This window comes from Nannobrachium achirus (genome assembly GCF_963921795.1).
Source record: "Nannobrachium achirus genome assembly, chromosome: 11".
Classification (NCBI taxonomy): Eukaryota; Metazoa; Chordata; class Actinopteri; order Myctophiformes; family Myctophidae; genus Nannobrachium; species Nannobrachium achirus.
This window is the reverse complement of record NC_137820.1, coordinates 44,140,794-44,156,354: the sequence shown is the minus strand read 5'-3', so window position 1 is coordinate 44,156,354 and position 15,561 is coordinate 44,140,794. Positions and strand designations below refer to the sequence as shown.

The following is a 15,561-nucleotide window of genomic DNA, read 5'->3' as shown; positions in this document are numbered from 1 at the left end:
TGTATCATTTGTAGACATGGTTTAACCTTTTTTTCTTTTTCTTTTTACAGATTGCATGGTTGACGCCATTTGCGTGAATCAAAACAGAAAACACCATCCCACTTCCAGCAGTGGACCGATTTCGACCAGGCCAGGGGCGTAACGTGACGTGACAGAATTATTAAGTGCGCAGCTCCAGAAATGGAACACAGCGAGATGCGCTATTTGGAGGAAACGCAGGGTTCATGGTTTTCTCATTCGTTTTCTTTTCACCATCGGCAGGTTCACAGAGATAGATTGCTGCTAGACTTTAAACTTTTCATTACTTAATTGTCGATGGATAATATACATCATAGATAACTATTTGTTTTTAAAGCCTAGTTGCTCATTTTATTTGATACATTTTCTTGTTTGATACATGTTCTTGTTTGTTTAGCTCAGCTTAGTTTCGTTTCTGTGGAAGTGGAACCGTCGCAACAACAGACCAATTCGCTTCTGCATGTTGCAGATCCGGTCCAGAGCGGATACGGAAGCAGCGCCGTGTGCGTGCATGTATCATGGCATGTATGTGTGTTGAAATCATCGGGTGTTAGAGGCGGACTCTAGCCCGGATAGAGCACTGGTCAGTAAATAGAGGACAGTGAGGAAACCAGGCTTTCTACAGGTGCTGCGGCTGCCTGCGAGAACACTCGTGACCATTATTTATTCTATGCTTGTGTGTTGGGAGGAGTGGGACACGAGCCGAACCTGTGGGGTGTTTTGATCAGAGACATCATGACATCTGCGGTGTCCAGGTCAGTGGTGGAAAAAGTACATTTTCTTGTGCCTTGCTTTGTTTGAATGTACAGTGTTTTCTTACTTTTTTGTAACTTGTAACCTTACTCTGGGCAACTGATTTCCCCCATGGGATAATAAAGGTGTATCTATCTATTTACTACTTATTATGTAAATCAATTATGTATCAATAGGCTGCAAGTCCGGAATTGAAAATAGCTGATCTACAAGCTCACAAAGCGTCGCGAAACGACACATTGTGAGCTTGTAGATCTGCTATTTTCAAATGCCCGAAATGGGTTGAAGTGGGTAATGTAGAGTATGTTTTGTTATAATAATCCTAGTAACTATTAGTAACCTTTCAAATAATTGTACTGGAGTAGAAGTATAACATTTGGATCCGAGATGTAGTGGAGTAAATGTAATTGGAAATACTCAAGTAAAGAACAAATACTGAACGAATGGTTTTATTTTGGTCCTTGTTCACAACAAATAAAAAATAAAAAACATACACAATTCAAATCATGACCAAAAAAGGAATAGGTAGAAGCACAATGCTTATAGTTTGCCTATCCCTCGATCCTTAAAACAGAGGGTTTTTAGCCTAGCCTAGTTCCAGACCCTGAATCGCTAGCCACACCCCTTTAATTTTCAATTCAGGCTAAATGTCAGGCTATTTTTAGCCAATTATTTTTACCCCTTTTTCGCCCGAATTTAATTGATTCCTCCCCACACACATTTCTGTGTTGTCAATGCTGTTGTATCCTACTGACTCACCTGCCAGTGAGGACTTTTTTTTTAATCTCCCCAGAGATGTACACTGAAACACATCTAGCTTTTACATTAGTTCTTGCTTTCTTTTACTCTATTAAATGTACATGGTTACTTTCCACCACTGGTCCAGGTTCATTGTGAAGGCCCTGTGCGAGAACGAGGGATGCTTGGACTTCAAACATCTGGAGCAGCTGATCAGACAGGAGTTCACAGTGGCTGAGTCTGTGCTGTTGAGACTACTGTGTGACGAGGAGAAGTTCTCCATCCAGGAGGGCCATGAGAAGTCCTCAGGTAACCAGTGGTGGAAAAAGTATTGGAATAAATATTTGGATTAGAGATGTAGTGGAGTAAAAAGTTAAAGTATTTATTTTTTCTTCTATTGATTAGTCACACCATGGAGACTTGAGTTCAATAATATTTTTTTGTATTCCTCGCATTCCTAAGACAAAAAACATAATTATAGTAAATGTACCCCCATTGATTCTGGATGGGGACCCAAATCCATGGGCCTGGATGGGGACCCAAATAAGGCCCTGGATGGGGACCCAAATGCATTTGGGTCAGAATCAATGGGGGTAAAATTAGGGTCAAGGGTCAAGTAAATGTACCCCCATTGATTCTCACTCAAATGCATTTGGGTCCCCATCCAAAATCAATGGGGGTAAATTTACTCTAATATATTTTTTGTCTTAGGAATGTGACAAATACAAAAAAATATTATTGAACTCAAGTCTCCATGGTGTGACTAATCAATAGAAAAAAGTCATTTTGGGGTGAACACAAGTAAACATACTTTGTTACTTTACACCACTACTTCAGGTTATGTCATGAGCCCGGACAGTGTGATAGTGGCCAGGACATCTCTGAGGGTCTGCCAGAAACTCCCTGCTGAGTGCTCCTCATCACACTGTGACCAGCTGCACCTGTGCAGGTACTTCATATGCGGACATTGCAGAAACGGGTGAGTTCATATTCATAGCATAATTATTCTATTTAACCTACTTTCAGGAGGCCCAATTAGATATTTTAACTCTATGATATCATTTGAATCACGCGTGAATTAATGCAAAATGTAGGCCCTATATTCCAGAAGCATTTCCGGAGCTACTCATCATTTGTATAATAGGAAGGAATTATGCTCCCTGTTCAGTCAGGAAGAGGAAGAGCTGCTCATCGAGGCCTTCAGTAGCCTAGGCTATAGCTCTATAAACCAGTTTATCAAAGTAGACAGGTGTGGACTGGAAGAAGAACTCAAATGGTTTACTTCCACAAAGTAGCAATAGCCTATAATGTAGCAATACTGTTATAAGTAAAATCATGCGTTCAAAGTATTGACATCAAAATATAGCCAAATATATACCAAATATAAAAGTGATGAATCTCATCATGCAGAATGTTTCATTTCAAAATTGATAAACAGTTAAGAACATCCATTTAAGGGTTCTTGAATCTTATTCCCATGAGGCAAAATAATTAATTCCCAAACAAATAAGAAAAGAGAATGCCCAGAGTATATTTGTAGCTTACTGTATTAGAGAGAGAGAGCAGACAAGGTAACAGTGCAATAATCAAAAAGGTTCTCAAGTTTCTCTCTCTGACAAATAGTACAATAGACAGAGTTTATATGCACAATGGAAGTTGTTGTCACTGACGATGACCAGTGGAGCCTCCTCATGGGAGAGTATTTTTTGGAGGTCTTTCAGTCCGAGTGTATCAAAAAAGCAACTGGGTTAAGCACCGTTGGTCCGACCAGTTTAACATTCATCAGGTTAGCATTCACTAGCGTCGGCAGGTTAGCATTTCACCAGGTTAGCATTCACCAGCGTCGGCAGGTTAGCTACTCACCAGGTTAGCATTCGCCAGCATCGGCAGGTTAGCATTTCACCAGGTTAGCATTCACCAGCGTCGGCAGGTTAGCTACTCACCAGGTTAGCATTCACCAGCGTCGGCAGGTTAGCATTTCACCAGGTTAGCATTCACCAGCGTCGGCAGGTTAGCTACTCGCCAGGTTAGCATTCACCAGCATTAGTTTTACTGAGGTTAGGGTTAGGTTTAAGGTTACGTTTAGGTATATCTCCGTCACCCCGACTGTCGTCACCTCCGCGTAGCCAAACACAAGCTTCCGCTGCCTTAACCCAGTTGCCTTTTTGATAAACTCGGACTGAAAGACCTGCAAAAACACTCTCCCGCCTCCTCATAGGTGGATAGAGAACATGGCAGGATGATGTCAATCTTGTGCCATTACCATGGTAACCAGAGTTCACTATGACATGAGTTCTCAAAACAATTCAATCATATCAGTTTTGTTGTGGCCCGAATTGCAACAACAATGAGTCTCCAGGCAGCTACTAATAAAATGCAGACAGAGGTGTGTACTTTGCACACAGTTCCACAGGAAGGATAGTTTGTGACATTTAACTTATTGTTCGACATACAACTTTATTAAACAGACATATTAGTTTGGTGTCATGGCAGAACATAATTGATAAGACATTTTTACACACACACACACACACACACAGTGGGTAGAGGAACGGAACACAAAGACATTCACATTCACATCACATTTTGTTGTGACTTGACCTGTCTCCGTCAGGTCAAATGGCATGCAACAGTGTTTATTGATGGAAGATATGAATATTATGATCCATAAACAGATCGTCCTTAGACGGTAGACCTACAGTAACAGTTGTACTATGTATGCATGTTGTATGTTGGTTACTTGTTTGTTAACATTGTATTACTGTATGTTGTTTGGATAGACTTATAGTGTTTGCCTGACGACAAATGCTGAGAATGTTTTTAAGATTGTAAATTGTGCATTTATATAGCACCTTTTTCCAAAGCACTACAAGGTGCTTATACATTTCATTTACCCATTCACACACATTCACACACAGATGGTGGGAGGAAACCATGTAGTAAGTCACCAAGCTGCTCAATGGGATCAGTTAGGGGTTCAGTGTCTTGCTCAAGGACACTAAGCCCGGGGATGGAACCAGAAACCTTCTACTACCTGAGCCACTGTCGCCCCAGATAATGTAGTTTTTTTAGACAGATGCTACTGTAGGTCTGCTGTTTACCTGTTATCATGTTCATTCGAACCAGAAGCAATGCATTGTTTTTATTTGCACTCTGTTTATGTGACCAATGACCATTTACTTTGTTGTTTGTAACTTTGTTATGTCCTTCAATAAAATATTGTTCTTCAATAATTATGTTTAGGAACAAATGCAAATATACCCACAACCTGGACTCTCCTGACAGTGAAGCCCTTTTGAAGAAACATGATCTTCAACACCTGGACACAAACAAACAGCTGTTCCAGCTGTTATTACAGAACGATCCATACCTGCTGCCTGAGGTTGGTCGCACAACAGTGAGAGAGACACCTGTTTGAATGGCATTACAGTTTGACTGTTTCAAGATAAAGATTATTTAAATTTTCCTAAAAAAAGACCAGAAATAGTTATAGATTCATATAGGAAAGGTTAGTTTGGTATATACTTTTGAAAGTTGACAGCAGTATTTCAATGTTTTGCATACTCTTGGTATAAAACATTGGTAACAATTAGCAGCAATTTATTCAAATGTACTTAAAGATATTGCTCTGTTCATATGTACAGACTACAGTATTTCTATTTACCGACTACCGAGGTCATTTGGTGTAACTGCACATATTTATTATTCTGCTGGGTTGAATAGTTACCCCTGTAAAATAATAAATACAGTAAAGTGCAGACCAGTCGAGTGGTCCAGTATTTTATTTGGGTATTCTCTCCTGAAGTGCCCAGGTATTATTCTCTCTGATGTATGTTGACCAAGGTTCATATAATTTAATCTGATCTAAAGCTGAGTTTTTCATAAATGCCAACATTTTAATTGAAAATGTATTGTCTCCAGATATGTCCTCATTACAACAAGGGCAACGGTGTGCACGGCTCCTGTAGGTTTGGACCCTCATGCACCAACCTGCACCTTTGCCTGCACAATGCCCGTGGTGACTGTAAGTTTGGGCTTAAGTGTAAGAGGGAGCACGCTGTTGGTGATCACATCCTGAAGATGTTGAACGGTCGAGGACTCAGCCAGGAGAACATTGAAAACCTGGAGAAGATATACAGGAATAAGTTCATCATCTCGGGGCACCAGGAGCGGAGAACACCTGCTCCTATTGCCGGTACTGAATAATGCCATAATGAAATAATGGCAGATTTATTTGAAATAGACCATCTACAAGCTCATAACGTGTCGCACCATGGCACGTTGTGAGCTTGTAGATTGTCTATTTCCGGTACATGGCACACAGCACACAACTAAGAATAAGCCAGGCTAAATCCACAATCCACATGCTGTAAAATGAACACTTGTGTCTGTGTGTCCTGCAGTGTGTCCTGCACCTCCCCCGGTGTTGGTGGCACGTACTCGCCAGCGGTCCAGCAGTTCCACTAGTTCCTCTGGTGCTACCAGTCCAATCAGTGAGACTGAAAGAAACGAGATCTGCTTGTACTTCATTCGTAGACACTGCAGCTTCAAAGGTAATGTGTCTGCTCTGCTGCCATTAGCACAAACTTCAAGTCAACAAGAGTTTGCACGCAATTGTGAACTTGCTGGATTCATATTTCTTACGTGTATGTTTGTTTTCCCAGACAAGTGTGCCCGTGTGCATTACCACCTGCCATACAAGTGGCAGGTTCTAGACAGTGATGGGAGCTGGAAGGACTTAGCCAACATGGAGGATATCGAGGAGGCCTACTGTGACCCAGCGAAAGACACAAGTTGCCCTGATGAACCGCCTCTACCCTCACTGTTCATGAGACTGCTGTCTGTCCAACCCAGGTACACCACTCTATTTCAGAATTGTATTGTTAGTGATTTTGTCGTTGTTTTTGTTGTTAAAACTTTTAAGGTTATACTCTGTTGTAATCAATCATTGCTGTAGAATTCATAGAGTTAGTAACAGGGGTTGCCCTTCTCTTCACATTTTCAGGTCGGGATACTAATTTTATCCAGTCAGGGGAAAGACCCCCCCAAAGATAATTTATCAGCTTCAATTTTAGTGTTCCACTTCCAATTTTGTCATTGTGTTTGTTGCATCACTTCTGATTTCACTTATCCTGTTAGTAGTTCCTATAGCCCATTTTCCTTTTGTGTCTAAAACACACAAATCAGCTTCATATCCACTTTATATTTTCGGTACATAAATTTATATCCATTCATAATGGATTGACAGCTTTAATGTCTTACATAATGGGTTTAATGGGTATACATGTATAGAAACTCTCCCTGTGACTCAAGTTTCTGCTGCTTTTGTTCAGCCCTGCATCCAGCAATAACCGGTGGGTGAACTTTGTGACTATGACGTGCGGGGGGTCGCCTGTACGTCGTCTGTCCACCGCCTCCTCCGTCTCCAAGCCCCCCCACTACATCCTGACAACACAGTGGCTGTGGTACTGGAAAGATGAGACTGAGATGTGGATGGAATACGGAGTACGGATCACTTCATCTGACTTGTGTTAACCACATGAACCCCACCATCCCTAGGGCAAACATTCAGGGAAAATAGCTGATTGCCACATGTTGTGAGCTTGCAGATTGCCCATTGTGTTTCAGCTCAAGCTTGTTTTTGTGATTTTATCGCCCTCCTGTGGCTGCATTTACAACCTCCTTCATTGCTCAACTGATTTACATGGGGCTGCAACAATCAATTCCATTTTTAGCAATTATTCTATTGATAACTTTTTCAATGAATGGAATCGATTAGTCTGATTAACAACGTAAGCCCTTTTTTATACTTTGTTGTATAACCGTGTTACCAAAAAATAGCAAGAATAGCCGATCCACAAGCTCACAATAATGATCACAGATTTTTGAAAAACAATTATTTTATTAAAATCTATACATTTTGTAATCGATAAAATTGTTTAGTTTGAATAACTGTTGCACCCGTAAACTAATGATCATATGAACACTGTTTTGTGCTTCCACTCTAGGCTGGAGGTGATAAGCTTGCCTCTGTCACGTCTCAAACTCTGGAAAATGTTTACTTGGCCGATGCAGACATTGAGATAAATTTTGGCGCCGGGAAACACAAGTATATTCTCTACTGCAAAGGTAAACAAGAACCAATTGAACAACTTTTCAGGAGAGCCATCAAGGTCTTAGACAAGAAACCAAACTCAAACCATCATTGTAGCATTTAGCAGAAAAGTATCACCTTTTTAGCTTTGATTATTGTAAGGCTTTTAAAGTGTCTACATGGACTGGCTCCAGATGTGGCACTAGGTCACACACCAGAGGACAGAATGCCCTCTCCATCAAGGGAAGCCTACGAGAGCCACTCCAAGGGAAAGCCCCATCCTGTGTACCTTTAAAACACTACTAAAACATTGGTAAAAAAATTCTCAAACATGTGACCATCGATACATTTCAAATCTTAGATGATGTCAAAATAGGCTTTAGATGTTCTATTGGTTAGGTATGTGTTTATTTGAAGGCAGTTGTATATTGTATGTGGTATTTTCTGTTTTTGTCATGTTGTTATATTGCGTTTTATTTTATGTGGGACTGCAGATATTAGCTTCTAGCTAAAAGTTTACATGAGATCATGTTCAATTGATGGAATTCTTGTACGGTACATGTATTGAATATTCATGAACATGCACTGTCCCGTAAATAAAGAAACAACACACTGATTGTACACAGTACAGTTAGAGGTCCATTTGGTTACATTTATAGACCCTCATAGTCAAATTTACATTTAGGACGTGTGTGGAAACACCACTATAGTAGGCCTAATGTCATGACGGAGCTAATTGTGTTGTCTTTCTTTCAGACATGCAACAGCAGAATGTACACTACAAGACCAAGAGAGAGGTCAGAAGGAGACCTCACTTTGTCTCGTCTCACGAGGTGGAGGCCAAGCTGAAAAGGTATTTCCACCTCCATGTGTTATTACATGCATAATCAACGTAACAGTAAAAGTGGTTATGAAACTAGTATGTTGTAGTTAACTAAAACTAATAAAACAATAAAGAAAACTATAATTGGAAAAGTCTAAACAAGGCTTTACAAAAAACAACTTACTGAAACTGTAGTGCCAGTGAGTCAGTTGTGAGTGAGACGTTGACGCAGAGAGACGCTCTGTCGAGTCGCTCGCATCTGTACAGACCATGGCAGCGCCTATGCTGGCAGCTGGCCATCTAAGCTGGATTTTCGTTTGGTTTGTCTTGTTTGTATGTTCCATGTTATGTGTGAACAGTGTGAACTCAGTGGCTGTGTATGACCGACATACCTTGCTGAACATCCGTGACACGGTGACCTGCTGCCTGTCCCACCGACCTGAGCAATGGAGCTCTCACCGGGCCCTGCGCCTCGAAATCCCCGGGAACATCTGGGCGTCTTCCTGCTGCTGTCCTAGGACCAGGCGGGCTAGGAGACGTGGGAAACGAGCCGGAGTCGCAGTGAAGCGTCGGACACAGATCCGAGAACAGATCCACGCTCTCTCCGGGACCTGTTCCACGGCCCCCGACCCCGGCGTGGGTCTGTCTTGCCCCAGGCCGATCCTCCTGGTTTCCCCCTCGCTGCGATCGGCCCCTGTTCCTGTGTTCCATCGACGGTGTACTGGGAGTCGACCCGCGTACCTGCGGTCTCTACCCCGGGCCTCATCGCTTGGTAAACATGGATCCGACTCAGCTTTGGATTACTAAACGCTAGATCCATAGGCAACAAAACATTCTTTTTGAATGATTTCTTCGTTTCCAAGGACTTGGATTACATGCTGATCTCTGAGACTTGGCAAAAAGTAGGTGTTTTTGCCTCCCTCAACGAACTCTGCCCGCAAAACTGCACCTACACCAGTACTCCTGCCCCAAGGTCTTCGGGTCGTGGGGGTGGGCTGGCGGTAGTCCATAGGAACTGTTTCACATCACGGACGGTGAGTTCTGGAGCTTATTCGTCCTTCGAGGTACTCATGAACAAAATCGGGCGCTCTAATCCCTTCTATTGTGTTTTGGTTTATCGACCGCCTGGGAAAAACAGCTCGTTCCTCGCTGAATTTGGTGACTTTCTAGCGTCCATTATCCGCCTGGAAAGGATCCTTTTGATCGGGGACTTTAATATCCATGTAAATAAGAGCACAGACTCTTTTGCCACTGACTTTTTAAATGTTATGGATTCATTCCATTTTACCCAGCATATCTCTGGTCCGACCCACGTAAAGGGAAACACGCTGGACCTTGTGTTCACGATCGGGTTAAAAGTCAGTAACGTTTGCATGGAGGAGCTATCGGTGTCTGACCACAAATGCATTTTGTTCAATGTGTCTTTCGATAATGATTTTGTGCCAGAGAGGCGCGTTAAAAGCTCTCGTATCATAAACAGCACAGTTGTCGCTAATTTCATTGCTAGGTTTGATAACAACAGTGTTGTGGTGTCCCCCGGTGATGACGTCAACTGTTTGGTAGACTGCTTCAACGTGCGCTGTGCGTCAATCTTAGATGACGTAGCACCCTTAGTCACCCGAAGTGTCCGTCCTGTGAACCTTTCCCCCTGGCTTGACAATGACATCTGCGAGCTTAGACGCAAGTGCCGCAGAACAGAGAGGAGATGGAAAGCTACACAGCTGGAGGTTCATCGCCTCTATCTCAAAGATTTGAGGGTTGATTTTAATGCTGCAGTTGAGCGTGCTAGGGCTACTTATTTTAGCAACATTCTCTCCTCTAGTAGGCATAACCCAAGAGTGCTATTTAAAACCATAGATACTCTTGTGAGCCCTCCTCCCCCCTCTGTGCCTGTGCTGTCAAACGAGGACTGTAATCAATTCCTGCAGTTCTTTGTCACTAAGGTAAATAGTATTCTGATAAACATCACTCCCTCCCCTTCTCCCCTCCCACTTCATCACACCACTCCAGCATCCATGAGCAGTTTTTCACCTGTCTCTTTAGATGATATCACCACTATAGTGTCCTCCATGAACTCCTCCTCTAGCCCCCTTGATCTCCTGCCCACCTCCATGCTGAAGGAGGTCTTTAGTTCTGTTGGCCCCAGTCTTGTCAACATCATTAACACATCCTTAGTCTCTGGTTCTGTTCCATTACATTTCAAGCAAGCAGTTGTACAGCCTCTCCTCAAAAAGCCCAACCTTGACCCCTCCATCCACAATAATTACAGACCCATTTCAAAGCTGCCTTTTTTTCTCGAAGGTGTTGGAGAAGGTTGTAGCCAACCAGCTTACCTCCCATATGACACACCACAACATCTCAGACAAATTTCAATCCGGTTTTCGCAAACATCATTCCACTGAATCTGCCCTCCTCAGAGTTTCAAGCGACCTCATGATGTCCGCTGACACTGGGAAGTGCTCCGTTCTGGTCTTGCTGGATTTGAGTGCGGCTTTTGACACGGTCAGTCATGGCATCCTTCTAGATAGGCTCAGGGAGTGGGTGGGCATCACTGGGAGTGCCCTTGACTGGTTTGCCTCCTATCTACGGGAAAGAACATTCTCAGTGGCTATGGGCCCCTTTAAATCAGTCCAGGAACCCCTCCTCTGTGGTGTACCTCAGGGGTCTGTACTTGGGACCCTCCTATTTGCCATTTATATGCTCCCCCTAGGCCTCCTCATCAATAAGTTTCCCGGCATTCGCTATCACTGCTATGCAGATGATATACAATTATACTGCTCCTTCAAGCCGGATAAACTGGAACAACTAAATGTCCTCCAAGAATGTCTGCTAGCTATTGAAGCCTGGCTGGGAAACAGCCTCCTTCAGTTGAACCCCAATAAGACCGAGGTGCTGATTGTTGCAGCTGAGAATAACACAGCCAGAATAGCTGCACACCTGGGGGCCCTCAAGGGTAACGTACGCCCTTATTTGAGAAATCTGGGCGTGGTCTTTGACCAATCCATGCACTTGGACAATCATGTCAAATCACTCACACGCACCTGTTTCTTTCACCTCCGAAATATTGCAAAACTCCGGACCATCGTATCCCACTCTGAACTTGAAATGGCTGTACATGCTTTCATCTCATCCAGGCTAGATTACTGTAACTCCATTTTTACCTGTCTCAACAAAACATCCGTTGACAAATTGCAGCTGGTTCACAACGCTGCTGCCAGGTTACTCACTAGATCCAAAAAGTCATGTCACATCACCCCCATTCTAGCCTCTCTGCACTGGCTCCCGGTACACTACAGGATCCACTTCAAAGTCCTCACGTTTACCTACAGAGCAATTCATGGCCCAGCCCCTACGTACATCTCAGAAATTATCCGTCCCACCCCTACCACTCGCTCACTCAGATCCGCTGATAAACACCTCCTTGATGTCCCTTGGACAAAGCTAGTAACCAAGGGCGACCGAGCTTTTGAGGCCATAGCCCCAAAGCTCTGGAACGCCCTCCCCCTGGACCTAAAAATGGCCCCCTCAGAAGCCTCCTTTAAGAGGCATCTGAAAACACACATGTTCAGACAGGCCTTTGGTCACTTATAGGCATCTTTGTTTTGTTTTTTACTGTTCTTTTGTATTCCGTGTTACTGTGGGTGTTTTAATTTATTGATGTCTTCTCTGCAACTGTAGAGCTTATTTTTATTTTATTTTGTATCTCTGCAACTTTAGAGCTTACTTTTATTGAGTATTGTGTATCGTGCTGTGAAGATGTGCTATATAAATAAAGTTCATTCATTCATTCATTCATAGTGTTTACAAAACTAACTAAAACTAAAATCATCAAGAAAATGATATTAGTTTTAGTCTGTCAAAAATAACAGATCTACAAGCTCACAACAACATGTTGTGAGCTATAAATACCAAAACTAAACTAGCAAACCCACCTTGGAAACTAACAAAAACTAAACTGAAATTGAAAAGTAAAAATGAAGAATTCAATACTTCTTTGTCTCCATTGTAGCGTGTCATCAGAAAGTGCCAGCTCGTCCTCATCCGTGGTTGTCCCGCAGCACTGGGACAAGACGGCCCTGCCAGAGATTTCCTTCTCGGTAATGTGCATCATTAATGTTGTGATCTATATTCATGTTCACAGTCAGTTTGTTTTATTTTACCTGGCATGTTTTTTCACACTAACCACCTATTCATCTGTGCTGTGCTGTTTCGTTCAGTTGATTGCTGTCACAAACTCCATGAAGGAGCATAAGATGATTGAGCAATTGTTTAAGCGCACCATGGCCAGGACAATCCACAGCATCAAAAGGATCCAGAACCCCTCCCTCTGGAGAGTTTTTCAATGGTAAATCGTGAAGCTGTTTTTGTTTGATCAATTGATTGGATATTTCATTAGTCAAAAATGTAATCAGCACATGGTAAAGTCGGACATTATGGCTAAAATGATAACACAAAATAGTTCTGGGGACTTGTTTCCATTGTGGTCCTATACCATCCTCACCACTTGGTCGGTAAGTCAATTTTAGATTGATCTCTCTACCTGGCAGTCCACAGTCAGCCAAAGGGCTGACTGTGGACTTGGTCTTGTTGGTCTTGTTGACATTGAGGGCTAGGTTCTCTTCCTCTCTTCTCTCTTGTAGTCTCATCATTGTCAGTGACCACACCTATCAATGTTGTGTTGTCTGCGAACTTTACTACTAAATCGTGAAGTGGCTGAATATGTCTTTTTAGACACAATAAGAACCCATTTTTAATATTTACAGTAGCACTACTAGCCCCCATAATTCACATCTGCCCATGAAAGACTGTGGTGCATCTTGGGAATGGGCTTATTGTGTCTAAAAAGACATATTTAGCCACTTGTACTCATGGCCCCAACCGCTGAAATCAAAATCATTTTAACGCTCATCTTTTCTATTCTAGTCTAAAATATGAACCCTATAGTTGTAAAAAAAAAACTAAGTTGCCCCCCTGTAGTAACTCTGAGGATCCCCTAGGTTGAAGACCCATGGCCTGCCATACAGTATAGGATTATAATTAGATGATTTTCAAATACAGCAGAAATAGCTGATCTACAATCTACAAGCCCAACACGTAGAACTGTGTCGGGTTGTGGTTAGATCTGCTATTTATGTTGGTTAAGAGACAAATACAATACAAACACATTATAGTATATTGTCAAAATATGGATAGGTGTTTGGTCAAAAACATTGTGATGTTGATTTTACAGTTATGTACAACACAGTTCTGTACAACACGTTTACTTTATTTACTCCAATGCTTAGGCAGAAGGAGCAGATGCAGAAGAGAACCAAGGGGAAGCCTGTGAATGAACAGTATTTGTTCCACGGTACGGACGAGTCTCTGATCGATGCCATCTGTGAACAGAACTTTGACTGGAGGATGTGTGGAGTCCACGGCACAGCTTACGGCAAAGGTACAGTATACACACATCTGCCTCTGTAGCCTTTATCATGCTCGCTGTTGACAACATCTATTATTGACAAAGACGACGCTATGGACATATTTGTGCTGTACCCCCATGTAGCTCCCTCACCTCCCTCATGAAGTGAAACGAAACGTGGAGATATTTTTCCCTTTTTTTTTCTTTTTTTTTTACTATAATTCGTCCTGGGTCCGGTCGGCGGTGCCTCGCGGTCCGGACATGGACCGCGGTCCGCCTATTGAGGACCCCTGCCCTACAGTATATACCGGTTGACCGCAGTCCTCTAGGGGTCTATTGGTCCTCTCTTTTTTCACTCTACACCAAATATCTTAACCGAAAATAGCCAACCTCCAATCTCGCAGCACAATGTGTTGTGAGCTTGTAGATTGTCTATTTTTGTGGAATGTTCGCCCCACATTAGGGACACTAGGGCGTTCGTGTGTTTCAAAGTGCTTGTGTTATGTTATCACTGTCTAGGTAGCTACTTCGCCAGAGACGCGTCCTACTCTGATAGATACGCCAAGGCTAAGCCGGGAAGCCAAAGGAAGTTCATGTTTGCGGTTCTGGTCCTTGTGGGGGACTTCACCAAGGCAAGAAGCTCCTACGTCCGCCCCCCTGCAAAAGACGGCGACAAAGGCTTCTATGATAGCTGTGTTGACTCTGAGAGCAACCCCAGCATCTTTGTTATCTTTGACAAAATGCAGATCTATCCAGAGTACATCATTGAGTATGTGTGAATTCTGATTGGTGCAGTTCCATTTTTCCATCGAGCAAATCTGTTCTTGACCTGGTGGTTGAATTGCTTACTTGAAAATGTTCATTGGGACGTTGGGACATTTTTTGCTTAATAATTTATGATAAACACTGGATTGAAAATAGCCTTTTCTACTTTTGACATGCTCAAAATAGGGACACCAGGTTGCAAGGGGTTAATTTACTCCCAGATGTCACTAGGAGGTAATCCAATGAGAGAATCAATGTAGCATTAAGAATTACTATTAGGATCATAGGGTTTTTCTCTTGTACAGTATGCTGTAGAATTCAGTACTTAATCTAATGTAACAACTAAGATCTTCTCCTATGGGGTGCCTGGCATCAAATCATTTCAGATAGTGGACCAAGTTTACTATAAATCAATTTGGGAGCTCTTGACATGAAAATGTTTGAGAACCACTGATCTAGAATGCTAATATGCATGTATATGATCTGTCACTTTTGCTGTATTATTATGAAAGAAGCAGGCTTGTGTGTTGAGTTGGCATTACTACATGTCTACATTCAGTACAGTATGTACAAATGCATACTATATGTTTTTTTTCATTAATTTTACAATATAATTTGGCATACTATTATTAAGGTTGTTACTGCTCTAATGTTGTGAAATAAACAGAATCATGCAAGATAACCACCATTAAAGTCTGCTTTGTGTTTGTTCTAGCTTGTGTTACAGCGACACCTTATGGCGGTGCATACATGTTGCGTTTACTCCATTGGTTACTAAAAGTGACTATAAGAAACTTAATAAAGGTTGCTTTAGTCATTGGTGTGACAAATATACATATAACATGGGGACACCTTCACCAGGCAGGCCTAAAACATGTAGATATTATCTGTGACGTTACACAGACAGGTTTTGGCACACTTGTCCAACAGTAGTGACAAGATAATCATTGAAGACATTTCTTAATA

The 15,561-nt window shown here is 42.3% G+C and overlaps 1 protein-coding gene across 1 annotated transcript; it reads left to right on the top strand.

The window, feature by feature from the left end:
* Positions 1 to 215: 215 nt before the first annotated feature.
* On the top strand, positions 216 to 15,277 carry parp12a (poly (ADP-ribose) polymerase family, member 12a). Its single transcript, XM_080736616.1, has 14 exons — positions 216 to 773; positions 1,658 to 1,818; positions 2,347 to 2,488; positions 4,753 to 4,891; positions 5,431 to 5,704; positions 5,913 to 6,062; positions 6,174 to 6,363; positions 6,843 to 7,014; positions 7,518 to 7,638; positions 8,360 to 8,456; positions 12,436 to 12,523; positions 12,644 to 12,771; positions 13,712 to 13,863; positions 14,350 to 15,277. The coding sequence occupies exons 1-14, from the start codon at positions 754 to 756 to the stop codon at positions 14,607 to 14,609; spliced, it is 2,094 nt and encodes a 697-aa protein (XP_080592742.1). The 5' UTR covers positions 216 to 753; the 3' UTR covers positions 14,610 to 15,277.
* Positions 15,278 to 15,561: the final 284 nt, after the last annotated feature.